Source organism: Eptatretus burgeri, chromosome 2 (genome assembly GCF_056783735.1).
Source record: "Eptatretus burgeri isolate ZD-2024b chromosome 2, Ebu_testis_v1, whole genome shotgun sequence".
NCBI lineage: Eukaryota > Metazoa > Chordata > Myxini > Myxiniformes > Myxinidae > Eptatretus > Eptatretus burgeri.
Window position 1 is genome coordinate 54,598,193 of NC_140962.1, and position 27,360 is coordinate 54,625,552.

The 27,360-nt window shown below is 39.6% G+C and overlaps 1 protein-coding gene and 1 long non-coding RNA gene across 3 annotated transcripts; one reads left to right on the top strand and one right to left on the bottom strand.

Moving 5' to 3' along the window:
- Positions 1 to 838: 838 nt before the first annotated feature.
- Positions 839 to 26,339, bottom strand: LMF1 (lipase maturation factor 1). Of its 2 annotated transcripts, XM_085869373.1 has the most exons (11): positions 25,719 to 26,338; positions 19,232 to 19,438; positions 16,016 to 16,132; positions 14,071 to 14,219; positions 13,676 to 13,741; positions 13,244 to 13,411; positions 2,875 to 3,040; positions 2,594 to 2,747; positions 1,924 to 2,107; positions 1,368 to 1,480; positions 839 to 1,257 (listed from the first exon to the last, which is right to left on the bottom strand). In XM_085869373.1, the coding sequence occupies exons 1-11, from the start codon at positions 25,966 to 25,968 to the stop codon at positions 1,083 to 1,085; spliced, it is 1,749 nt and encodes a 582-aa protein (XP_085725499.1). In that variant the 5' UTR covers positions 25,969 to 26,338; the 3' UTR covers positions 839 to 1,082. The 2 variants fall into 2 exon arrangements, with proteins under 2 accessions (XP_085725499.1, XP_085725500.1); XM_085869374.1 differs by lacking the exon at positions 19,232 to 19,438 and having other exon boundaries at positions 25,719 to 26,339.
- LOC147032078 (uncharacterized) lies at positions 16,901 to 18,200 on the top strand. Its single transcript, XR_015055026.1, has 2 exons — positions 16,901 to 17,272; positions 17,741 to 18,200. It is a non-coding gene; the product is annotated as an uncharacterized LOC147032078 (long non-coding RNA).
- Positions 26,340 to 27,360: the final 1,021 nt, after the last annotated feature.

The following is a 27,360-nucleotide window of genomic DNA, read 5'->3' on the forward strand; positions in this document are numbered from 1 at the left end:
CTCGATGTTGTCAGCCGTTCTGCTCGTTGAAGGTATTCCAGACCGTGGATCATCTTAAACCTCCTCCTGTCCCTCTTTGAACCTTTTGTGCCATTCAAATGCACGTGTAAGTGACATCGTTTCTTCCCCATAGACTTGCTGCAGCATTGCGAAGGATTTGGAAGGTGTTATGCCAAGCTTGGAAAGAAACTTCAGATTGGCTCTCTGCCCACGACTCATAGCGCAATGACTCAGACTAGACAACGTTGAAAGCACGACCAGTAAAAAAATCACACAATGAGCGCAGTCAACCATCACCAATCAAATATATTGCTGGAATGTTGCGAAAGACTGTGACGCAACCCGTTCATTCAAGTTGTGTAAGTGGAGCACACAGCAGGCTCAGTCCGTTTCCTTTTTAGACAGACCTTGTAAATCCTAAAGGTGAAGGTATTAACCTTTCCGTAAATATGCATTCTTTGTGAGTGAATGTAATTCCAGTCATCTGCCAACATTGTCTCTCAGGGTGAATCTATTTTGTAATTATAATAAATGGCGAATAGGGAAGTTAACTGCTTAAATTTTTTTATGAGATGCAACTGGTTCTCATGTCTCTTTAATGTCACAATTTAAGTCCAGAAGACATTTCATTGGCACTGAAAACCATGGTCAGACATGATATCTCTACTAATAGGTTTGTGGTCTATATAAAGTTATCGAGCAGCACAGTAATTTTTGTGAGTATCTCAAATAGTCCTTGTGTCTCATTACAAAATGTCTCTGAAATAAGATGCCTTTTAATTACCAGTGGAGAACCCCCACCTCTGGGACCTCAATTTCCAAAGTATGAAACGAGTGCGACAATATTTGAGTTTATTACATGGACTGACACAATTACCATAAAATATACAAAATTATTGAGATTGTCAGGTGAAAAACGATCCAATTCACATGGATTGCTCCTGTTGCAATGAGTCTCACCTCAACGACCTCCCATCATGAGCAAAGAGAGCAATGCTGGCCAGTAGTGTGATCACATTAACTTGGAAAAACAAAACAAAAATCATCCCGACGAAACTGCACACGAACATGCCATCTGGGACTCAAAGTCTCTCTGCAAGATTCCACCCACGTGAGCGGAAATACGGTGCCAATGTTTCGAGGTTAACAGGAGGAAGGTATCCTCCAATGCGTTTCCGGATCCACCACTTTCCAGTTGCTGCATTTCGCCTACCTGGTTGGCTGAATTGGTAACGGAAGTGCTCAGCACGAACCCACCTGGCCAATCATACAGGGAAACGATTTCAGAAAGTAGGATAAACTAGATACATCGTAAAAGTGGGACAGTATTCAAACAGAATGCATTATTGGGCAACAGAGGCCCTCACCTCGGTGGATAACGACCATGAAAAGGGTTGTGATCGATGAGGTCAAGTGTGGTGTTGTCGTTTATGAGCATTTTACCCACCAGGTGTACCAACCAGTCGTTCTGTTCATATGTCTGTTTGAGGTGAAACAATCCCAATTAACCACTGCCCAGAAAAACAACAGGCAAATGAATGATTAAGAACATTCATTGCAACCACATGAAAAAACACTATAGTTTTTATCTCACACTTGTATTCTGCACATATTTGACATTTTACTTTTGAATGTAGTAAAAACAATAGCACTATATAATAAAGTATTATTCTGTATTTTATATTCTCCTTAATATAAGAGATGATTTTATTTATCCATATTTTAATAGTCCTCTGCTCAAACTATCAACTATACTGTCGACATTTCCATCACATGAACCATTGAAATGCTCGATCACGTGACTAACCACCTGCAGTTTTATATTAAAAGGAGTTAAAGGACATCATTCGTATTATTAACTGTTGCTGTGGCTTTTCCTGCCAAAGTAGATAAAAAAATATATTCTCCAAGAGCAAGTGTTACCTGAAAAGCAGCAAACCACATGAGCCAATCCAAGCGGTAATGATAGGGTGAGATCAAGCAAGGTCGACGTTTCAAAGAGCCTGGCTTACACTTAAACTCGTACTCTTCCCACACAACGGATGCTCCTTTGGGATCAGCACTTGCTGTGCCCTGCAGGATCACCTCTGTCCGCTCCTTGGTTACCCTGAGAAAGTAGTTTTGGGTTGTGGTGATGCAAGGGCCAAAGTGTGAAAGGGAATGTGAGGTATTTGTACACTTGCCAACACATTAAATAGATCATTCGTTAGCAAATAAAACAAGATCAAGTCAATTTTTTAAAAACATCTAGAATCCAACTACGGATATTATTTGCTCAGAACAATGGACATGTGGATGGGGTAAACAAGTCTGAAATACTGCATGTTAAAGCATTTGAAATATAGTAAATAACACTGATATAATGACGAGAATAATGTCCTAACAGGATATCTCAGAGGTAGAGTATTTCACTTTTGCTCTGTCTCGTCCAAGATTGTCTATCAACTACCATAAATTATAAACTGGAAAGTCAGGTTACTCTTGCTCACAATCATCCCCCAAATCAAGAGTCATCATGAAACCTTGAATCAATCTTTCATCATGACTGGAGCTGGAACTTTAAAGTAGGAAGATTCTCATGGACAGTACATACGTTCCGAATGCACCATAAGTGTTGACAATGCGAAGAGGGTCGAAGGAGGTGTTCATGTGCTGACGGGAACTGAGCAGGTTTTGAATGACAGGAATGCTCAAGTAAGCAATGAGGAGACCAAGAGCTAAATGGAGGCCTTGCCTGACCCGCCGCCCTTAACAGAAACAAAACATGAAATATATTACAATGAATGATCTCTTACTGCATTCAAACCAATTAGAGTACATTACATCTCATAAAAGCACAATGCACAATATCCTTGATAAAAAAACAGGACATACAAAAGGCTGAATGCTGCCCTTTGTGTTTCGCCTGAACTTGAGCTGCCGCAGTGCATGTAGCTGTGCTGAATAGAGGTGCAAGAACGGGGTCATCAAAACTGGCAATGCAGGGAACAATGGTGATCCAGTTGAGGAAACTCAAATTCCCGCTGAGAATTAACAGAACCTTGAAGAGATAAAAAGAGAATTTAAACAAGCTTACCATCAGCTTTATTGAATGAAATAATTGAAACCAGAGTTGGTGTCAAAGCCACCCAATGCTCGCCTGTTGATACATTTATCGTTTTTAAAAGACGAGTCTAATAATTAATATTTAAAAAAAAAGCATTGCAGTGAAGTCTGATCCAAATAATTTTAAAGCAATATATGTATTTGTATATTGTAATCAGTAACAAGAGCGCAAGTGAGCACAATATACGCCCGAACAAGAAGGTATATACAGAATTGTGCTACTACATGGAAAACAGCATCCTGGTTGCCTTGGCAACCTCTTAAGATGACGAACGTATGTCGTGACACACCATCTCCACAGTCTGTACCTATGTACCAAATATGAAATGTGAAAGTTGAAAACTTTGGGGGTTAGAGTGCAGACAGGAACAGATGGAAAACAGCATCCTGGTTGCCATGGCAACCAACTTAGATGACGAACATATGTCATGGCACACCGTTTCCACAGTCTGTACCTATCTACCAAATATGAAACGTGAAAGTTGAAAACTTTGGGAGTTAGAGTGCGGACAGGAACGGACGGACAGACAGACAGACAGACGGACGGACGGAATCACATAATACGCCCGATATATACATATATATATATATATATATATATATATATATATATATATATATATATATATATATATATATATATATATATATATATATATATATATATATATATATATATATATATACACATATACACATATACACATATATATATATATATATATATATATATATATATATATATATATATATATATATATATATATATATATATATATATATACACATATACATATATACACATATATATATATATATATACACATATATACATATATATATATATATATATATATATATATATATATATATATATATATATATATATATATATATATATATCGGGCGTGTAAACAATAGTGTGGTAGATAAAAACATTAGAAAGGAAAAAATAACTTGCACCAAAAACTTTAACATTTTCACGCTCACGCTGACGCTCACGCCGGGGGTATCGCTATAGCTCTCGGTTATTCGAACGGGCGAGCTAAAATGATAATTGTTAAAATTGTGAAGGCATACTTTGTGCACTTTCAATGTTATTCAGTCTTTTTGGCATCAATTCTATTTCAAAGACATATTGTAGTAAAACAAAACTAGCTTATTACAACTATTCCTGAATCTGTCTTGTGCTCTAACCACCAGTCCTTTAAGCCTCCAGCTCAGCGACACATTTTGGCTGCTCTCATACCAAATGCTGAGCTCTCATATTCTCATTCATCCCCTAATGCTTTTCTCCCCTGCCTTTCCCTTTCTTGTAATTCAGTGCATCTGTTAGTTTTAGTCGACCTGTATCCCTTGTGCCCCATAACAGTATGTTAACCCACCACCCTCTGTCATTTCTCTCTTCCATGATCCTCAACTTCAGCAGAGAAAAACAAATTCTGATACTTTGAGCAACAGCAGCCAGATATATTTTGATAACATGAACTAAAAAAGATAAAAACATATTTGCAGTTCGGTGATAATTCCAGCATATAAAGTGTGGTCAGAAGTATTATGAAGGGAATAATAATTGCCATGGGAGTCAAGCCACATTATATATCAATAAACTCATATTTATTTCAATGAATCATTTCTTAGGAAAAATAATTCCTCTACCAAATTATGTCCTCAAATATGGTGTGAAAAATTAAGACTCGAGTTTTATTTTTTCAATACAAGGTCAAGACTCATGGAGGAGCAAAATGACAGAGAATGAAGGGGTTTAGATTTACAGAGAAGGAAATAAGAGAACAAATGGAAAACCAACAAACAACCTTGGAATAAATGGTGGGGTATTAGGGGAGTATCTACGGAGGGAATCCGTGCACCCCCCACCGCCCCCCCCCAGGACTCGACCAAACAAAGTTCCTTTTATGGTCCATTACACATTTGAGATGTCAACAAAAAAAATTCCCGGCACTCTGGCGATATTCAAGAGGGCGTCCAAAATGGCCGCCAAAATGGGTAAAATCATAGAATATGGTATATAACATCTCAAAAATGTGACAAATTGGAAAAAATCATTGGGATTTGGTTCCTCGTCATTAGTAACTAATTTCCGATGATTGGATTTTGTTGCCATTTTTAAAAATCCAAGATGGCGTCCAAAATGGCCGCCAAAATATGCAAAGTCATAGAAAATTAAATATAACAGCCAAAAACTATGACAAAATTGTAAATTATTCATTGGAATAATGTGTTTCTCATCATTAGTAAGTAATACCTCATGATTGAATTTTGTTACAATGCTTAAATTCAAAGATGGCATCCAAAATGGCCGTCACAATAGGCAAAAATCATAGAAAATTGTACATAACAGCCTGAAACAAAGAATAATATACAGTAAATTAATATTTGGATTCATTGCAATATATGTTCCTGATTATTAGAAATTAATAAGCCGATGTGGTGATTTAAGTTTTGTTGCCATCCATAAAATCCAAGATGGAGTTCAAAATGTTTTTTAAAATGGTAAAATCACAGTAAATATCAAATGTCAGCTTCAAATAATCATTTATGTAATAATAATAGAGGGACAGAACCATGGAATATTCGTCTTGTAATTCTTATGAAGCATGTTTATTATTGTTATAGTACTTGGAATTGAAATTGGTGGACAATTTGAAAGCCAGAAAACACACACCCACACACACACACCCACACAAACACACCCCATACACACCCTGATGCACTTTGAATATTTACATACACTCAAGTATTATGTGTACTAATCTTTTTATGTGTATTTTATTTCTCTTTCCAGGTTAGATTAGTTAGCTTAGCAAGACCGTAGCTAGTCAAGATCAAATCACAAGTTAAGATGTCAGACAAGCAAGAAATAGTTTAATGTAATTGTCAAAAGAAAGTTGTTGAAATGGAAAGAAAATGCAAACGGGAACATTGTGTCATTCATATGTCTGGAATAAAGCATGGATCGTTCACATATTTTTTCAGACTTGACGAATCCAAATGATACATTGGCACTTCTCAAAAATATACAGGATCGTCGCTTAGCTGAACCACCAGGTTCTTCATATCGAATGACAGATATCTGTCAGAGATTTCCTGATGAGATCCAGGAGAACGAGGGCAATCACCGAAGATGTTACCAAATATTTACCCTGAACCTACATCGGTTAACAGCTAGTAAACCATCTAACGATCCTGAAGATCCTGGACTATCTACCAGCCAAGAAGGAAGGGTAAAGTGCAAGAAAGCATCAGAAAAGATCATTTTTGAACCTAATTGTATTTTCTGCAATGCTGAAGGCCGAATCCATGTGAAAAAGGCAGGCATCGACACAAAGGAAGGCACCTCTTCATTTGAACATGATGGATGGCAGAAAGTGCTGCAAATAGCAGAAGAGAACAAACATGAGTGGCTCTTAAGGCGAATCCGAGGATTTGATTTGTTTGCAGGAGAGGCCCAATACCACCCAAAATGCAGAAAGCAGTATACAGCAAATCCTGCATATTGGAGGAGCGGAAAACCAGAGGCTGTTGCTCAACAAGCAGCATTGGAAGCTGCACATGAAGCATGCTTCAATCATGTGGCAAAGTACATAGACGCGACAACAATCATTGGATGCAAAGTTGTACAGCTATCTTTGTTGCGTCTCCTCTACATTGCAAAGCTGAATGAGATGCAATTCCCCAATCCGAACTATCGTGCTGACAGACTTAAATGCAAACTAGAAACTCATCCTGTTCTGGGCCCTAAGCTAGCCTTCACCAAAGTAGAACCAGATGACAACACCTGGCCATTTTACCTGATCTACAGCACCGACATCACACTTGGTGAAGCAATCAGTAAAGGATATCAGTGAACTTGGAGATTATGACACATCTGATGATGAACTTGGAGATGCTGATGAATGCAACTACTCTCGCCGAGACTCCGATTCTGACAACGACTGATTCTGACACTCCTGCAGGAGTCAAACCGGATGTATGAACTGTAGTTACAGGAGATAATGTGGAGATAGTCCTCTGTGGAATGCCATAACAAAATGGCATTGTATGAATTATCACAAGTGTTTCCTTGTACAATGAAAGTTGCAAGCATAGTTTGATAAGCGGTGGACAATCACAATATAAAATGCCCATTTTAGTAGCATTTTTGCTGTTACCAGATATTTCGAGCTGGAATTCTATGCCGAAGTACTGGCATTTGTATGAATGATCACAAGAGTTCCTTGTGAAATGAAAGTTTGCTCGTATAGTTTGACAATCACTATATAAAATGTCCATTTTAGCACCATTATTCCTTCATCAGATATTCCAAGGTGGAATACTATGACTTAGTACTCAAATTAACCAGAGTTGGTGTCAAAGCCACCCAATGCTCGCCTGTTTATACATTTATCGTTTTTAAAAGACTCATCTAATAATTAATATTTTTTTATAAAGCATTGCAGTGGTCTGATCCAAATAATTTTAAAGCAAGATATGTGTTTGTATATTGCAATCAGTAACAAGAGCTCAAGTGAGCACAATATACACCCGAACAAGAAGGTATATACAGAATTGTGCTACTACATGGAAAACAGAATCCTGGTTGCCATGGCACCCACTTTAGATGACGAACATATGTCGCGAAACACCGGCTCCACAGTCTCTACCTATGTACCAAATACGAAACGTGAAAGTTGAAAACTTTGGGAGTTAGAGTGCGGACAGGAAAGGATGGAAAACGGCATCCTGATTGCCATGGCAACCACTTTAGATGATGAACATATGTCACTACACACCGTCTCCACAGTCAGTACCTATGTAACAAATATGAAACGTGAAAGTTGAAAACTTTGGAGTTAGAGTGTGGACAGGAATGGACGGAAACAGCATCCTGGTTGCCATGGCAACCACTTTAGCTGATGAACGCACGTCGCAACACACCATCTCCGCAGTCTGTACCTATGTACCAAATATGAAACGTGAAAGTTGAAAACTTTGGGAATTAGAATGTGGACAGGAACGGACGGAAACAGCATCCTGGTTGCCATGGCAACCGCTTTACATGATGAACCTATGTCACGACACACCGTCTCCACAGTCTGTACCGATGTACCAAATATGAAACGTGAAAGTTGAAAACTTTGGGAGTTAGAGTGCGGACAGGAACGGACAGAAACAGCATCCTGGTTGCCATGGCAACCACTTTAGATGACGAACATATGTAGCGACACACCGGCTCCACAGTCTGTACCTATGTACCAAATATGAAACGTGTTCGTTGAAAACTTTGGGACTTAGAGTGCGGAGAGGAACGGAGGGAAAACAGCATCCTGGTTGCCATGGCAACTACTTTAGATGACTACCGTATGTGATGACACACCATCTCCACAGTCTGTACGTATGTACCAAATATGAAACATGAAAGTTGAAAACTTTGGGAGATAGAGTGAGGAGAGGAACGGATGGAAAACAGCATCCGGGTTGCCATGGCAATCACTTTAGATGACGAACCTTTGTCGCGACACACCATCTCCACAGTCTGCACCGAGGTTCCAAATATGAAACGTGAAAGTTCAAAACTTTGGGAGTTAGAGTGCGGACAGGAACGGACGGACGGACAGACAGACAGATGGACGGACGGACGACCGGTATCACATAATACGCCCCGATAGATATATATATATATATATATATATATATATATATATATATATATATATATATATATATATATATATATATATATATATATATATATATATATATATATATATATATATATATATATATTGTTGCGGATTCGCGCCCGCCGGCGTGCGAACGGCCACGTAACTCGAATCGCGGCACGTCGCCCACCGGACGGACAATCCAGTCGTGACCCTCTCGGACTAACACCGGGAACCAGTCACGGGTGGACCTTTCGGCCTCACCACGATCGTGCCAATCAGCCCCCCGCGTGGGATAGGGTTGCTCGCCAAATTCGACCTACCTAAGTACCCACACGGAGGGTAGACCGGGCGATCGCACCTCGCCGCAGGTCGACTTCGGACACGGGCCACTTTAAGCGACCCGTTCCGTACTATCGGGATAACCGAGCGGTGTTATTCGTCGGCCTCGACGGTTCGATTAATTATCGGGCGTATTCAGCCCACTACCAACCCTTTACGTGAAGCAAGATGGAGATTCAATGAAAGAAAAGACGAAGCGAAACGGGAAAACAGTTCAACATAATTCACATTTATTTCGCGATGGCACACGGAAAGCACACATATACAATTACACCAAAAGCAAATGTAAAAGAAGAAGAAACACAATATTACACAAAAAGCAAATATGAAAGAGAACACAATGCAGATCTATTACCGACTACGCGAGCACTCGGCAACACTTATGCAGTTTTACTTCACAGACGGCGCCGACAACACATATACCCAAAGCAAAAGAAAAGGACCACCCTCAAGGATGAGGCGGGCCTGGGGCCGAGACCGCGTCGGGCCTACCCGTCTGGTGATGAGCCGCGAAATGGCGCTGGCGCCCCGACTCCGCGGGCCTCGCTGGGACTGCCTGGTATGGGGTGGGAACGGGGCCCCCTTATCGCACTATCTCAGCGCGGGGGGAAACAGGAGGGGGTTGTTGATGCTCGGGGGAAAGGAGGATATCTCCCTGTCTCGGGTCCCGCGACGAGCGTCTCCACCACGACCTCGGTCGCGCCGCTGGCCTCTTCCTCCGCAGCTCCCCGACTCCGACGCGAGCACCCCTCAACCGCCTTCGCCGCCTCTCCACAGCTTCGTCCGATCGCCCTCTCCGTCTCCTCTCTTGACTCGTCCCAACTCTTCACTGGCTCCGCGAACTCCCAACTGCCTTGACTGACGAACGCGGTCGTTTATATCCCCCGTGGCCTCGCTCCTTCACCTTTGACCCTTTACCTCCGACCCTTCACCTCTAACTGGCTCCCCATTGGACCGAGGAAAAGTGGGCGTGAATGCTTTTTGATCCATGAATTTGCATATAGCGACCACACTCCAATGCCCTGGAGGCGGGGCCCACGCTCACCGATAGGACGGAACAGAAGTGGGTGTGAGTCGTTTTTGATCCGTTTTCTTCGGAAAGTCTGTGATGTTTCTGAACACGCTGCTCGGTGCGCGCCCTGCACGAGTCCAGTATCGGTGCCCACAAGTGGCGCAAGAATGGTGGTGATGCGATGGTGGCGAGTTGTGACGGTAAAGGTTGTGTGATGGCTGTTGAGACGTGGTTGGTGGTGGTAGTAATGGCGGCTGGTCCAAAATAAAGATAGTAAAAGAAAAACGGCTATCTAGAGGGGTCGCAGCCCGAATGAATGACATTTCTTCCCTCGAAACAACGGGTTTGGGCCTAACTACACATATACTTACAGAGATATCTCACCTAAGGGACCTGAATGGTGCTTTGCGAATTTCATCAACCACAACAATATATATACCGGGCGTATAAAAAATAGTGTGGTAGATAAAAACATTAGAAAGGAAAAAATAACTTGCACCAAAAACTTTAACATTTTCACGCTGACGCTGACGCTCACGCCGGGGGTATCGCTATAGCTCTCTGTTCTTCGAACAGGTGAGCTAAAAAAATAGCAACTGCATTAGAATAACCAGATATAAGTTACTAATGATTAGAAACATTTTATTCGAATGATTAAGTTGCAATTTTGTCAGGTTTTGGCTGTTATATATAATTTTCTATGATTCTGCAAATTTTGGTGGCCATTTTGGACGCTATCTTGGATTTTAAAAAATGGCAACAAAATATAATCATCGGAAATTCGTTACTAATGACCACGAACCAAATCCCAATGATTATTTTTCCAATTTGTCATATTTTTGAGATGTTATATACCATATTCTATGATTTTACCCATTTTGGTAGCCATTTTGGACGCCATCTTGAATATTGCCAGAGTGCCAGGAATTTTTTTTTGTTAACAACTCAAATGTGTCATATGACCATAAAAGGAAGCTAAAAAAAGTTGGTTTGGTGGAGCCCTGGGGGGGGCGGGGGGGGTTCACGGATACCCTCTATAGATACTTGACGATATGGCAGGGTTATCAGGAACAAGAACGACACTTGGGAGAGCGTGCACCTTCACTAGGCTTTCCCACGTTTAAGTTTTGTATCCCACTGATAGACCAGAGGATCCGCACTGTACTTCAACCAAAATCTAATCAACTTGTTCTTGTTACCCACCCAACTCATCCACCAAGTTTTGTTATAATCCGTCAATACTTTTTGAGATATCAATACACACACACACACACACACACACACACACACACACACACACACACACACACACACACACACACACACACACACACACACACACACACACACACACACACACACACACACACTGTGTTGGCTTAATGGTTAGGGTGGTTGGCTTCGGATCCTAGGATCCTGAATTCAAATCCCACTCGGCTGTTGAATTAATTCCAGGTGAGGTTGACTCTGCCTGTCATCCTTCCGAGGTCAACAAAATGAGTGCCAGCTTGCTGGTATCCTGTGTTGGAGTGGTGACCCGTCCAGGATTGTGCCCAATAGCCAAGGAGACTGCTTAGGCAGCACTAACGCTCTGCACAGAGTATGGTCGCAATCTCCTCTCCTCCTCTGAATGATGAAGAATGACTTAGAAAATTTAAATATTCTTGTATTCCGATCTGGATCTTCACCAAAATGAAAGGAATTCGTCCTTATCAAACACCCAACCCATCCACCAAGTTTCGTCTGAATCCGTCCTAACTTTTTAGTAAGGTCATATATTGACTTCCTGCGACCACTCTAGAGCATAGAAAAGTTTGATGGTGGATTTTGATTCTTTGGAGTACTTAGAAAAACCACAAGCCCCCACGTGCCTCATATAAATGTGGGCAAACTCTACCAGGGGCCAACTTCAATATGGATACCACCCACGTGAGTAAAAAGTGGAATATGGTCTAAACTTAGAAACAAAGGACATAGACACACGTTTGATGGGTCATTTTGTAGTGAATTGAGGAAGAGAAATGCAATGAAAGACTCATTTTGATGTTTCAAGGTACAATTAAAGGTGAAAATATGTAATTGTTTTTTAGTATTCCAAAGAATCAAAACCCACCATCAAACTTACCTATACTTTTTAGTGGTCATGGGAAGTCAATATATGACTACTATTTTGAGATATCCTGCTCACAGACAGACAGACAGACAAAAAGACAGACAGACAGCCTGGGTGAAAACATAACCTTCACCCACCTTCCGTTTTGGAGGTAATTACAAAGAAAATCAATAAAAATGGGAGACAACATGAGATGGAGATGGTGACATGCAACTTTGAAGCAGTTGAACGAGGAACATGATTAGACACACACAAGGAAAGGGAGAATTTTAAACCCAGGTCATAGAACGCTTTCAGTTTCCAATATAAATAATTTTGGCATGAATCAGGATACTTACATTTCTTGGGAATGTGTTTAATGAATGCTGATAATAGCTATATAATAATATCCAATGTTTGTGTCAGTTTTGCATCCCCTCCAAAACCACTGATTGCATAAAGTTTAAGACAGTGCCATATTAATAATCATGGACCTCGGCATTGCAGTGTCAAAAACGATTTGATTTGGACAAAAGTATTTTCATTATTCACATCGATAAATGCTCAGACAAAAAGTGCGAACTATGTTTCGCATGGTCTGGTGACAAGTTGCAAAATTTCCATATATATATATATATATATATTTCCATATATATATATATATATATATATATATATATATATATATATATATATATATATATATATATATATATATATATATATATTCTACAAACAAAGCAACAAAAAGTGGGGCTGGGGCCCACGGGCTTGCTCATCTAAAATACCTATAACTAGTAAACTACTCTCTGTTGATACACCATTCCTAAAATATCTCATTCCACCCAAAATAATTACAATCAATGGCTTCAAAAGGTCCATTTTTAGATTTGGAGGCCATAGGGGAGCAGGATGGGATGGGGACGGGACAGGGAATATTGGACTTTAAGTTCAACAAAACCTTTGAAATTAATTGTTATTGGTTAACACCATACCCTCAATTATGGAAAGGGGAATAAGACCTCTAACCTGGAAAAGGATCTGAAGAAGGCCATGGGCAATCCGCATACGTCGACCGAGCAACAGAAAAAAGGGAACCACCAACTCAATGAAGTGGTTCACCAGGACCTCAAAATTGTGAAACCACATGGGTGTCTGATGCATGAAGTACGCCAAAGGATTTGGAACTGGTTGTGTCTGCATATGTGGACAGCATTTATTAAGACAGCAATGATGGAAGAAACATCAATAAACCAAAGAAGAAAATCAGGAAAAGTAAATCATGGTGATCTGATGATGGGCCCATTAAGATAATCAAACTTGGTATAATTTGTGTGACGCTCTTTTTATGATCTGCAAACCAAAAGATTAAAGGTACAGACTTAAAGTATGCAACCACCACATCCAGTATGATGTCAATTAACATGTAATATCCAGATAGGATAATTCAAAAACATTTACCTCATAATGATATTTCATGCAGGTGAGGTCATGCCAGCACTTATCTCCTCGGATTTTGATAAGACCCTGCAGGAGAAAAAGAAAGGTTACCTTTTAGCCAATTAACTTTGCACTACTTGCCCAAAGAAGAAACACATAATTCACTTGTGCCAAACTGAAGCTCTGTGCTAAATTTGGTGTTTCTAACTACCATTGGTGTACGATCCCCCCCACCCCCAACCCCAAGACAACTGCATGACAGTTGAGCCAATTCTATAATCCATTAAGTGGGAGATAATTCAATTACTGTAACAAAACAGAAAGAAGAAACGAAATCACATAGGCTGTAAGAACCTTTTCATTAAGAATGGATCTAAAAAGTGGAACCACTTGGGGTCTGTGGTGAGAGTACTAACTGCTCCCAGCATGATGCGGAATATTAGCCAGCGGTAAGCCCAGATGACCATGGCTGGTGGTGGTGTATTGTGAGGCAGCAGCTGCAAGGATATCAAAGGGCACAAGAAAATGGCCAGGAAACCAGTCTCGAGCAGCTGAGACTCCCAACCTAAAATATACACATGATCAAAAAACTTTTAAAAGGTTCAAAATTACATTTTTGGAATTTGGAAATCAACTTCATTTTAAAAGAATCACGAGTATCCAAATGCATTATAAGTGAGTTTGCCTTTCAGCTCATTTTCAATGAATATTGGGCTGAAGAACCCTCACTCTGATTTGTGACAATATACATAATGCATATTCCACCAATATACATCCAACTGGAATCACTCAATGGAGGTGCTGACTCACGCCGTTGTTTTCTCTTCATGCAGTACCGCCCCAGAAGATGTGAACCTAAAATGTTGTGCATGGCCACGGTGTGAGTAAATTCCTTCGTGTACCAATTTTCATTTTATATTTTTCCTTGTGAGATAAAAGTTGAACTAATCCGAGACTTTCACAATATGAATCTCTGTGCAAAATTTGGCGATTCCAGCTGCTCTTATTGTACAGTTATTCTGCCAACAAACTGACAAATGGTATCATCGCAATACTGGGCTGACAGGATGTCCTAGATGTATGCACTCACCTCTAAGCTATCCTGCTTGGGTTTGAATCCCAACCCAGCTAAAACTGTCATCCCAGTGTTTCGCAGGCAGGTGTGTGTCCGTCCCTCAGACTGACGTTAAACGGAAATCCCGTCTGTCAGCATTCGTTGCTGGACATTAAAGGTCTCATGGTGTTCTTCGAGAAGAGTAGGCGAACTATCGTCGACACCATGAACAAGTTATAAATTATTGCTCTAACCAGCAGAGGGCATTGCATCAGCATCACCGTCATGCCTTCAGCCAATAATGCTATCCCACAACCTTGCGCTGCAGACGAACGAACAATGGCAATAATTACATGCCCGGCCGCTGGCTGCTGTGTGAGTAAAAACATTTGGAACTTGTTATTTATCAACAAGAGCTAAAGATAGTTTCTACATGTAGGAGAGCAACTTTCGTTGGGTTAGTACGAGATGGCCTAATACATCAATATGTTCAAATTGTGGTGGTCAAAGTAGATGTGTGAAGTCCAGGTCATGGTCCTTAAAGAAGTCCTGCACCACATCAGCCTGAAAGGCTGCTCTGTCAAAACTTCATAAGAATTTTCATAGCTTCTCTGTTTGAGCCTAGCCAGCTTTCATGAGAAATTCAGTATTTGAAAACAACATCACATTGGGACACTCTTGTCCAGCTGGTCATATTAAGGTCCCATTAAATAGGTCCACACACCTCAAACATGGTAAGTTCATAATCTCTTTTAAATTGCTCGCTATAGATGTCACCAAATCATTTTAAAAGGATATAAAACAAAACTTGAAAACAGGAAAAAAGGGGGACTTGGTGAATAAACCCTTCTCACGAAACATTATTATGATCTGTTGATACAAATACACCATTTTTAGCCATATCCCACAACCCAACCCTATAACAAAGGACGAACAGCACACACCACTAAATCCAAACCAGAATAGTTCAAATCGAATTCACTCACAGGTCAAATGATGAGATTCATTCAAGTTCAAAAGTGTGCTCCCACTATAATGGATCTTGAAGTCAAGATTTATGGAAGACCAAATCAGTGTCCGAATCACTATACTAGTCTATAAAAAAAAAATATATATATATATATATATATATATATATATATATATATATATATATATATATATATATATATATATATATATATATATATATATATATATATATATATAATTGTAATGCATCTGACGCAATGGAGATGCCACTTTTGGAAACAATATCCTTGATACGCCTTATTGCCACTCTTGGTATTAAAAGGAGTGGCACTTACCAAAGGAGTACCAGACTTGTCCAACGTTAACAAGCGAGTGGTAGAGAACCCAAAGCAGTCCCATTATTAGCATGTTGGCCATCCCTGTAATCAGCACAAAACTTGAGACTATGAGGCCTGCAAAGCACATCAGTATTGTATGTCACAATTTGCTCCGCTTCACGTCAATCTTCCATCCAACAACTTGTGAAACAAAATTGCACAATGCTTGAGATATGATATTTGAAACTTACTGATAAGGAGTTTTCATCAAGGCAGGTTTAAAAATTCCATTATTGAGGTTCAATAAATGTAACTTTTGCAGAAACTGTTCACATGAGGACAAGTTAAAAATAGAAATCCTATTTTCACAGAAAAAAATTGAAGACCAATGATCTCTCTTGCTGGTATTGGCTGCAGTACAATCCTGTGGAGATGCAAGCCAAGGCAAAAATTCTACAGTTTGAACTAGAGGATATGAGAGTAGTACTCTCATATACTATAGTTGGTAACAGGTCATATTGCAGTAGTCTGCAGAGAGAATTACTACAGCAAAGGAATGCTATTTTTGCCTGGGAAAGGATGGAGGTGGCATGGTGGGGGGGGGGGTTGCTGCAGTTCTACTAAGCTTGTGCCAAATAGGTAGAACCTATGCAAGTGTTTAACCAGCAGATCCTTTTTTCATCTTATATTCTTATGCACGTACACACACACACACACACACACACACACACACACACACACACACACACACACACACACACACACACACACACACACACACACACACACACACACACACACACACTGCAAACTCAGAAGGGTCTCTAATAATGCAAAGACGTGCAGGTCAAATGCTGTCACCAAGCATATGAAAAGTGAAGCTACCAACTAGTTTCAGTCTCATTGGGGCTCGGCAGGGCAACATATCGCTGTTCCATCTACATAGTAACATTAAGGCTTTTCTGTTTATATACTGGTTAATGATTCACCTCTAACTGTGATGAGAGTTCAGAACATCAGCTGGTGGGAATACAGAACAAAAACAGAGATATACGGAGACATACCACCCATTTCTACTATTGTTGCTCGTCGCAGAACATGTTTTGCTGGTCACTGTTTCCGCGCCAAAGACCAAATGATATCTGAGGTGATCTGCTTGAGATTTCCTTGCCCAACCAGAGGAAGAAGGCCACTGAACTACATCGACTGTGTAGCAAGGCATATCCAGCATGACATAGCAGACTTGCAGACACTGATGATGGACAAAGACTCATGGTGAGATATTGCGAACTCCATCTTGGATGCGTCCGCTGAGTAGTAGTGGTAGTAACTGTGATTGGTGACCAGATTGTATCTGGAACCCACAAGTGCTGCCACATCGACACATTGTGAGAGGTTGGAGAACTTCAATAATCGCATCCTTAGAACTCCTGACTGCTTAAAACAATGGTGATGTTTCCTGGTTGTGATCGGTAGGACGAAATAAAATGTGTACAATATCCATGTGGCAGATGGCACTTGTGGGTTCCAGTTACGATCTGGCCTCCTCACTAATCACAGTTAGAGGTGTATCCTTAACCAGCGTGCGCACGCACGCACACACACACACACACACACACACACACACACACACACACACACACACACACACACACACACACACACACACACACACACACACACACACACACACACACACACACACACACACGTTTCTGTTGTCTGTATGTCTGATCATTGCAGATTAATCTCCAATGTTTCTCACGTGTCGGATTGGAAGTTCCATAACTAAAAATAGGACTGTGAGTCCTGAAGCTGGATCAAGAGGAACAGTCACTCAACCCCCCCCCCCCAGACCCCCAAACACCATACGCCCTGTCAGTCTAAACAGGATAATTATAATAGAACCTCTTATCTGGAATGGTCGGTACTAAGTGTGTTATGATATTTCTAGTTTATGGATGTCCTTGTTAATTAAAATAAAGAAATTATTTTTTATTGATGTCGTGTTACCTTGTACCCAAGCCCGAATCCCAACAGCTCACCGTAACCCCCCCTCCCTCATTATCTGTGTATTTGCACTCACCATATGCAACCAATGGTAGGTGCCATGTGGATTGTGGAATAAACGCCTGAAGCACAGTTTAACCTGTTTGTATATTTATTGTGATGAACGTGAAATAAAAAATTTTTGGAAGTGTCACATATTTGAGAATTATGTGCATGCTGATTATATAATCCCACTTTGGCAGTTTAACCCTGTATATTTGCACTCGCCCTATGCAGCCACTGAGAATGATCTGCATATGTGACAGCAAATGCTGAAAGCCGAGCTGGATCAGACTGGAAGCCAGAATTTTTTTCTCCCATTCAGTTCAGTAGTTGGGAAAAATTGAGTGCTCAGTTTCACATTTGGGGTACTGCACTGTATTCATGTCTCTGATTAGTTCCTTGATAGGGAGTTTTCATGAAATAACTTTCTGCATCAGAAACCTCATGTTAACATGTTCAAGAGAAATTTTGAATGAATAAACATAAGGTATTCAGCAAACATGTTTGGCTTTTAGGAGATCAACTTGTGATGTGCGGGGTCTGCCACAAAACATGGCTTCATGCAAAAAAACAAAACAAAAACAAAAAACATTAGTGCAAAGCTATCTCGGGAAAGTTCTGCCATTTTTATTCATTTTTTTGCATGATTTTTTTTTCCCAGCTAATGGGACTTCTGTTATTTGGATGTCCAGATAAAAGAGGTTGTACTGGAAAGCGTAACTATCTTTTTTCCTCAAATACATCAAACTAGATGGGCATTGTTCGACGTCGCCAGATATGCCTCCGCCCACATTATTGCATCATTATACATTATACATTTCCATGGAGCAGTTTTCGACCTATAAAGACAGATGACAGAAGGGCGATCCAAAAACATAATGCCTCCAGCGACTTTGTCACCAGAGATATAAAAATCATTTTTGGCAATGTCAATAAAACGAGGATGGCAAATAACACCTTTTTTTTAAACTTTGCATTCAGAAAAATAGAGCCTAACATGTTTGAACGTTGCATTTTTGAAAATTTTGTTGAATATTCAGTAAGCTCAGACATTGTCAAAATGCCTTGTGTTAGCATCTGCCTTATATGGATAAGTTATAAAAGCAGCTCTGATCTTACTGAAAACACAGGTTCACAGATTAAGAACACCCTCCACATGAGCTGTGAAGAACAACCTCAGACCTAGAATGGCAATAAAATCGAGGCTCCAGTTGATGGAATGTTCGTAGTCAAAAAACCACAGCAAGGTTGGGGAGTATCGTAAGGTCGCCCAGCCACCACCATCTCCAACATAATCCCGCACACGTTTAAGATACTGGTTGGCTGGCAGAAGACCATTCTGGCCCAAAAGAGCCTTATTCTGCTGCAAAGCCACCAAGAAGGCAACACCTGGCTCACAATAGGGAAAGGGGAAAAAAAAAACAAAGCATAGGAAACTTCACATGAATTTGTGATCAAAACAACTGACGTCACATGCCGACAAAGAGATCTGTTTTGCTCTTATTCCTGCCAATGTCCAAAGGGATAAATTAATAAAATAACATAATCTTGTAAAAAATAAAAAAAATTATGTAGGGATAAAGGTAAAGTGTTTAATAATCTGTGGCTTATTTATTACAACTATGCAAACACCTGTGCACAGCATATGGTATGGTTGGGGACAAAAACCAAGACAAAAGAAAAAATAACTCGAGAGTTCATAGAGCACCTTACCCCACGCAGTCTTGAGAAAAGGACATGGGAAGGATCTTTTCAAATCTTGCAAATATAATTCAATAAAGGACTTTTGAAATGACATACGGATGTTAAATGAGGTATTTTGCATGTGCGCGTGCGTGTGTGCGCGTGTTACACTGACTCGGTTCTGCTCACATGGGCACTTTTAACCTCCCGTTGCGAGCACAAAATCTGCAATTCAATCTGTAATCAATGCAAATAAGATTTATGAAAACAGAAAATACGAGGAATATCTGTGAATGAGAGGTGTCGAGTTAGTACCATTTCCTGTTGGTATAAGTGAGTGGTGGCAGTGTATATAAAACACACACACACACACACACACACATACACACACACACACACACACAACCCTCATATTCGAACTTTCTGCAGTCTGTGTCAGAGAAGTAATTTCTTTTAACTTTTTTTGATCAGAGGGAAGATTTTTAAGAGCATTTATAAATGTTCCCATCTTTAAAATCTGCACATTTTTTTCAGAAATCTGATAATAAGGACGATAAAATTACCCTCGTAGCAGACAATTTTTCTTGAAATAATGACGTCATTGAAATAATGGTTGTAGTGGAGGCCCCACAGAAATTAGACAATCACAGTCATCGTACAGTGTGTGTATGTACACATTGTTGGGACGTCACAACATGGCGTGCCGCATGCGCGTAATGGAGCAATGTGCAGACAATCTAATTTTTTTTTTGGACATGTTGGCCAAAATTTCGTGAAAGTGTTCCTCAGTGGAAAATCTTGGGTACGAGAGAAAGTACAATTGCCACCGAAGCGATCGAACGATTAAATATGGAGCTTGTTTTGGCACCGGATCTTCTCGATGTTGTTCCGAACTGTTGGATATCACTGTGCATGGTATATGCATTTCACCGAGAAGACCAAAATTGAGAGAGCCAGGAAGAGGCAAGAAAGGGAAAATCAAACTAACGAGTGTGAGTGATAGTACAATTAACACGAGCATCGTAATTTTACAGTTCATAAATGAAATTATTCACCAAATATAATCGTTTTTTTCCCCCAGTACAATGCATAGCAAGACTTTCGTTTATCACAGTCCCATATATTACAATCTATGTTAGTTTTGTAGTACCAGTAGTAACTGAAAGTCTGAACACAAGTTACTTGTTTCTTTGTTGAACTTTTACATGACTTGCAACTAATATATCCTTTTCAACCATGGACAAAGGATTAATACTACATTAATAATGAGTCTTAAACTTTTACTAGATCATTATCTTGATGAAATTTGTATTTGACGATGACACCAAACTTTACTCCAAGCACACGAACCAAATCTTCTCGTATGACACACAAGTGCTATCTGATCAGATTTAGCGGACTAATTCAATGGGTAAAAAGGGGTCTACACCTTGGATGACAAAACCAAGAATATCTCTTTCTGTAGGTTCTGGGATTTTCTTGCAAGGATTTCTGAGAATTTCATCATGGACTATCTGAATAATGAGACATTCCACTTCTGGAGCATTTACATTCAGATGGTTGAAGACTTGATGGTTGAATCAGGGTTACAAGGCAAGCCAGTTGGAACCTTCACCTGTCAAGCATCCGTTCAATTCTACCTTGGTTCTTTCCATATGACACAATCAATTATGTGAGGCATCTAACATCGCATTGGCTTGAGATGTGCTGATTGAGAAAGTCATCTATGCAGTGACATCTTCATTTATATCTTGGTGACAACAAGGAAAATATCCTCCAGTTTCTATTCAAACAGTGGTGCAAGACTGGGAAGCTGATTGATGACATCACAATTATTGTTGGGCATGGTATTGAAAGACTTGCTATTCAAATGAATGACCACACAGGCAGAGGAAGTAACACACGCATAATTTCTGTCCATCACATAATTGACCATCTCGGGAAAGAAGTGTGTTCAGCGTTGATAGGATTTCATTGTTTTACTGGATGCAACACAGTGAGTGCCTTGTATGGTAATGATAAAGAAAAATCTTCAAAGATCTTGGCATCAAGTAAAGAACACCGCAACATGTTTGAAAAGCTTGGCATGATGTTTACAGTCCTGCCATCCTTGTAAGAAGACATCGAAGCATACACCTGTGAACTCTATGGGCAGAAGGGCTGTCGAGATGTGAATGAAGCAAGATGCAGAATGTTCAAGGCTGGGAGCTGTGGCGAGAAAACCCTTGCCTCCAAACAGAGATGCTCTGCACAAGCACATATTGCAAACAAACTACCAAGATTCCGTTCAAAAGATGTGCCTTATCAACAAACAAGAAATACCATCACAAAAAACCATGGTTGAAAAAAATTGAAGATGGTTTGCCCACCAAAGACAGACTGGGTGGGGCTTCCTCCTGCACCATCAAGTGTAATGGAACTTGCCCACTGCTCTTGCAAGAAGACACAATATACTCAAGGATGTTCGGTGCTCTTGTTTGCTCAACAAGCTTCCATGTTCTGATTTGTGTTCATGTAAAGACTGTGCAAATCTGACATCTGTTGCTGAGTTGACCCAGATTATAGGAAGAAATTGACACTAGGATAGGACGAAGATGCTTAATTACTACCTTATACTCAAGGTTTTTTTGGACTTAAGTCTATCAGTCACTCATTAATTTATTAACATGCTTTGCAACTGAATGCACAAATAGGAATGACAGGAATGCATGATGTTGTAGTATCAACAAAAATCCTTTGGTTTTTTTTTGTTCTTTTCCTTCATTTAATAACAAAGTGTTTACCACTTTCTTTACAATGGGGTCATTTCCAAATAAAAAATGAAAGATTATTGCAGAATTCAATTGATACATATAAGCAGTTTGTGACATATTGGTTGCTAGGGATATTTTTTACCATAGCAACAGACACTAATAGGAAATCTGTATATGAAATAATTCACAACATCAAATCTGCTAACATCAGATGACCTGCAAAATCATAAATTTGTATGATCGTTTAAGTTTATTGCTCAAAATCTTGATGTAGAAGCATCTATGTCACTGTTGCTTGAGGAAAGGAAGTCCTTAGCAACGAAGTTTAACCTCTTCTTTGTTTTTGGCTGTTTCTAGTTTATGTAAAACTTTTGAACATGTGAACACGTCATTTATGGTTCATATACACTTATTCAACATATACCTACCACATTTGCAGGTACTCCTCAATGTCGACCGCGGAACTCGAAAACTAAGCAGAATTAGTTGGCTTGGACCATGGTCCAAAGCACACGCACACGCACACGCGCACGCGCACGCGCACACACACACACACACACACACACACACACACACACACACACACACACACACACACACACACACACACACACACACACACACACACACACACACACACACACACACACACCATTTATTAATAGATGCAAAAATCTAGTAAAATTCTGCTTGTGGCCATAGAGACACAAACAAAAACAATATATTTATAATGGCATTCACAGCTCATACAACTCCCACTCCCTCCTTCCACCTCATCCTCCGAAACATAATTTATAGTAAATATCAATATAATCTTACCCTGTGCATTGACGTGACCCAGATATGACCTTCCCATCATGAAGAAGCAACTAAACCAGATATGGTGTCTGCCTCTGGGAAGTCTACCTTTAATCATGTTGCTCATGACAGCATTGGCTTTTCTAATTGAAGACATCCATTAAATAAATCAACAAGCCTGCCATGTTCACATGAAGTAATCTCGCAAGGATCAGAGTCCACTCACTGGCGGCAATTGTCGAAGGTTTGGGTAGAATGCGCCCATCCATGAACCTTCGGGCCTTGCACTGGTCCATGTCCGAGAGTTTGCAGTGCGGAGAGCTGCAAGCTATCAGCTTTTTGGGAGAGTTCAGAAGGTTCTCTCACTATTTTGTTCTGTAGTGGCACACACCCCTTTCTCTCTCGCAGGTAAATTTCCAAGTATGTTCGGCTTCTTTTAGAAGCTCTGTGAGCCATTTAATGTTACAATCCTTATCTGGCGTACACACTATATACGTTTGACCGTCCCGATGAACCCAATTGCTCGGGGTTTCTGAGCATGTATGCCGATCATCCTGGGGCAGTTAACGCCATTTTGAAAGTCCCGTATTGGAATCAAATGAAGGTTTTAAAGGCTGCAGAAAAAAACCTGCAAATGATGCACCGTCTTTTACACCACCTTATTTAACACGTTACATTAGTTATTTGTTTCTGTTGTTTGTGGCCTTTATGACATCCCTAAAAACAGTAAGTTTCTTGTTTGGAATGATTTTTAATTTTGTTTGATTACGAGAAAGGCAGAGTCAAACAATCACATTGCTCCTCTGTGTGCCGCGCGCTCAGGACGAGATTCCGTACAATTTTCCAAATTCAGAGCCAAAGTATGCTAAACTGCAGGATCGTGTTCCGATATGTACCTTTCAATTGAAGTTAAGTTGTTCTTCAATCATAGACCAACATCTCGAGATAGACAGACAGACAGAGTGAACCAATTGCTTAACCTGGCTTCGTGCTTCGCACACGGGGTAACGATGATAGAGTAAGCTTCACAAACAACAGCCGATGCCATATAGAGAAAGATCTACCAAGAAAAAACAAAAAGAAGATGAGATCATCAAACACTTGGGATGTGGAATGACTGACGCTCAAAGCCTTAAAATGTGCCAAACAATGCATTTGTCTGAAGATAATGGATTGTGCCTGCTCCATTATAGGCCAACAATCCCAAATTATACCTTTTGCTCCTGGTTTCTGTAAAAAGTAAAATCCTGCACACTGATTAAATGGTTTATTAATATGCCAAGACAGTACCTTCTCTTTTTTTCATGTCTTAAAAGATTGTCAAGCTTTCTTCTACGGTCTCTCAGCCACCTGCCTTTTCAGATCACGACACCTCGCCAACTTCATGTCTGTCATAGCCGGTCATCAATTTATCCATTCCTTTTAAAAGCTTTGAAAACTCCAAATTTTCAATCAACTCTATCGTTATTCATGCTTATGTAAGAATTGTGGATTCTCGAGTGATGATAATCATATAATATCACTCCTTTTGTGCCATAAAGGCGTATAGGGCTGCCGATGCAGTTGGAAAGGAGTACAGTCCTGGACAGGTCACAACTCCAACGCAGGTTACCCCGAATGGTTATTACCCCAGTACACTGGTAGTCATTTCACTGACCTCAGAAGGATGACGGGTGAAGTCAACCCCACCTGGTGTTCATCCCACGGTTGACAAGGGCTGAAACTCAGGACCCTCAGGTTTACAAGCCAGCCACCTTAACTGCGAAGCCAACACCAAGCTGGTTTTCTAGTGATGAACAACATAAATATTATGGATACTAACAAGGGGGTGGGCATTAGAGAACTTATGCCATTTCTCATCAACCCCCTCCCTTGCCAATATATTTCTATTGATGCCATCATGAAATGTCACTTTACTTGAAACATAAAACCAAGACTTTGGTCCAAACCCCCCCCCTCACCCTCCCCCCCCCAAAAAAAAAAACATGAATGCAAACGCAATAACTTGACAATCAGTCTGTAAGAACAAATTAAATCCTTAACTGTACCACCGAGAAAATAAATTACTAGTTTTATCCTTCACATTAGTCTTCAGCATTGGTTTTCCCCACAAAACATATTCATGAAATTAAAGTTAAACATTCATATGCACCCTGTGGCTGCTGGTTGCATCATTTTCTGGGGGGGGGGGCACAGCTGTGCCACCGATGCAGTGCCCCCACTACCAGGAAGCTGGTACTCATTCTGCCAACCAGATAAGAATGACAAGCCCGGTCAACCCACCTGGTGTTAATTCAACGAAAAAAAGTGCCTTGAACTCAAGACCCGAAGGTCTCAAAAACCAGCCATCATAACCCGTTAAACCAACACCAGGTTTATTCATGAAACAATTATAGTTAAGCTTTTTAACCCATTCCGTGCAAAGTAGTACGCACAGTAGATAAAGGCAAGCGCTTGCAGAAGGACCAAGCGGCAGAGCCAGTAGGACCCAGGCTGTGGGTGCTGAAGTTCAAATCTGGGAATGGGATCCGGGCTGGAGCTTCGACTCGAGTCAGAGCTCGATGGGACTTCACTTGACATTGACGCCACGTGACGTCGTCGTAGGTCACCTTCCAAACCTGCTGACGTTTTCTCTTTCTTCTTGCTCCTCTTTTTTGACTGTAAATCACCCCCGAAATCTTCCATCTTTTTTTTTTTTTTTTTTCTTCTCTCCCCTCTCTCTCTCCCCTCTCTCTCCCCTCTCTCTCCCCTCTCTCTCCTCTCTCTCCTCCAGTCACCCTTTCTCTTGTTTACTTATCCATTCCTGTCGGGACAAGAGAGATTACACGTGGCAGACACCGAATACAACTTGTGCTGCGTGTTCAAGTATTAAACGAGTAGTCGGTTTTATTATAAATTCAGAGGGCGGTGGCTTGTTTGTGTGTAACGAGTAGCAAACATTACTAGGTGGAAGGGAGGTTAACCGCCGCCACCATAGATTGCAAAAATAATTTGAAGCTCAGTTTGGAAAGTTGAACAAAAACATTAACAAACACTCCGAGGGAAACGGAAACCAAACAACCGGAAACGGAAGAGCAGGATTACAATATTAGCTTCGTCACAAAATCGATAAAACCACCTGTGTCTGATTTTATTGATAACAATGGGAATTATTTTCTCACCGTCCAATGATATTTAATTTTCTATCACATATAGTGCAAACCTCCAGAATTTGAGAACAATCCAGCTAAGATTTTCTCTCAATATTATGTTACACCGCACACAGTTCATAATATCCTCTTTTGTCAAACATTAATCCGTTTGTTAACAAATCATTTGTTAACAACCGTCTCAAAACGGTTTCATGTTTGAAAGCTTTTATTTCAACAATGATGATGTCCCCAGGAAATGATGCAGCCAAGCAGCCACAAACTACAGATGAATAAATAATAATGCTCTATGTATGGTACATCAAATAATTATACATATACTGTATACATACGTGTATATATATATATATATATATATATATATATATATATATATATATATATATATACATATATATACATACATATATATATATATATATATATATATATATATATATATATATATATATATATATATATATATACATATATATATATATATATATATATATATATATATATATATATATACATATATATATATATATATACATATATATATATATATATACATATATATATATATATACATATATATATATATATACATATATATATATATATACATATATATATATATACATATATATATATATATACATATATATATATATATATATATATATATATATATATATATATATATATATATATATATATATATATATATATATATATATATATATATATATATACACATATATACACATATATATACATATATATATATATATATATATATATATATATATATATATATATATATATATATATATATATATTGTTGCGGTTGAGGAAATTCGCAAACCACCATTCAGGTCCCGTATGTGAGATATCTCTGTAAGTACATGTGTAGTTAGCCCCAAACCTGTTGTTTAGAGGGAAT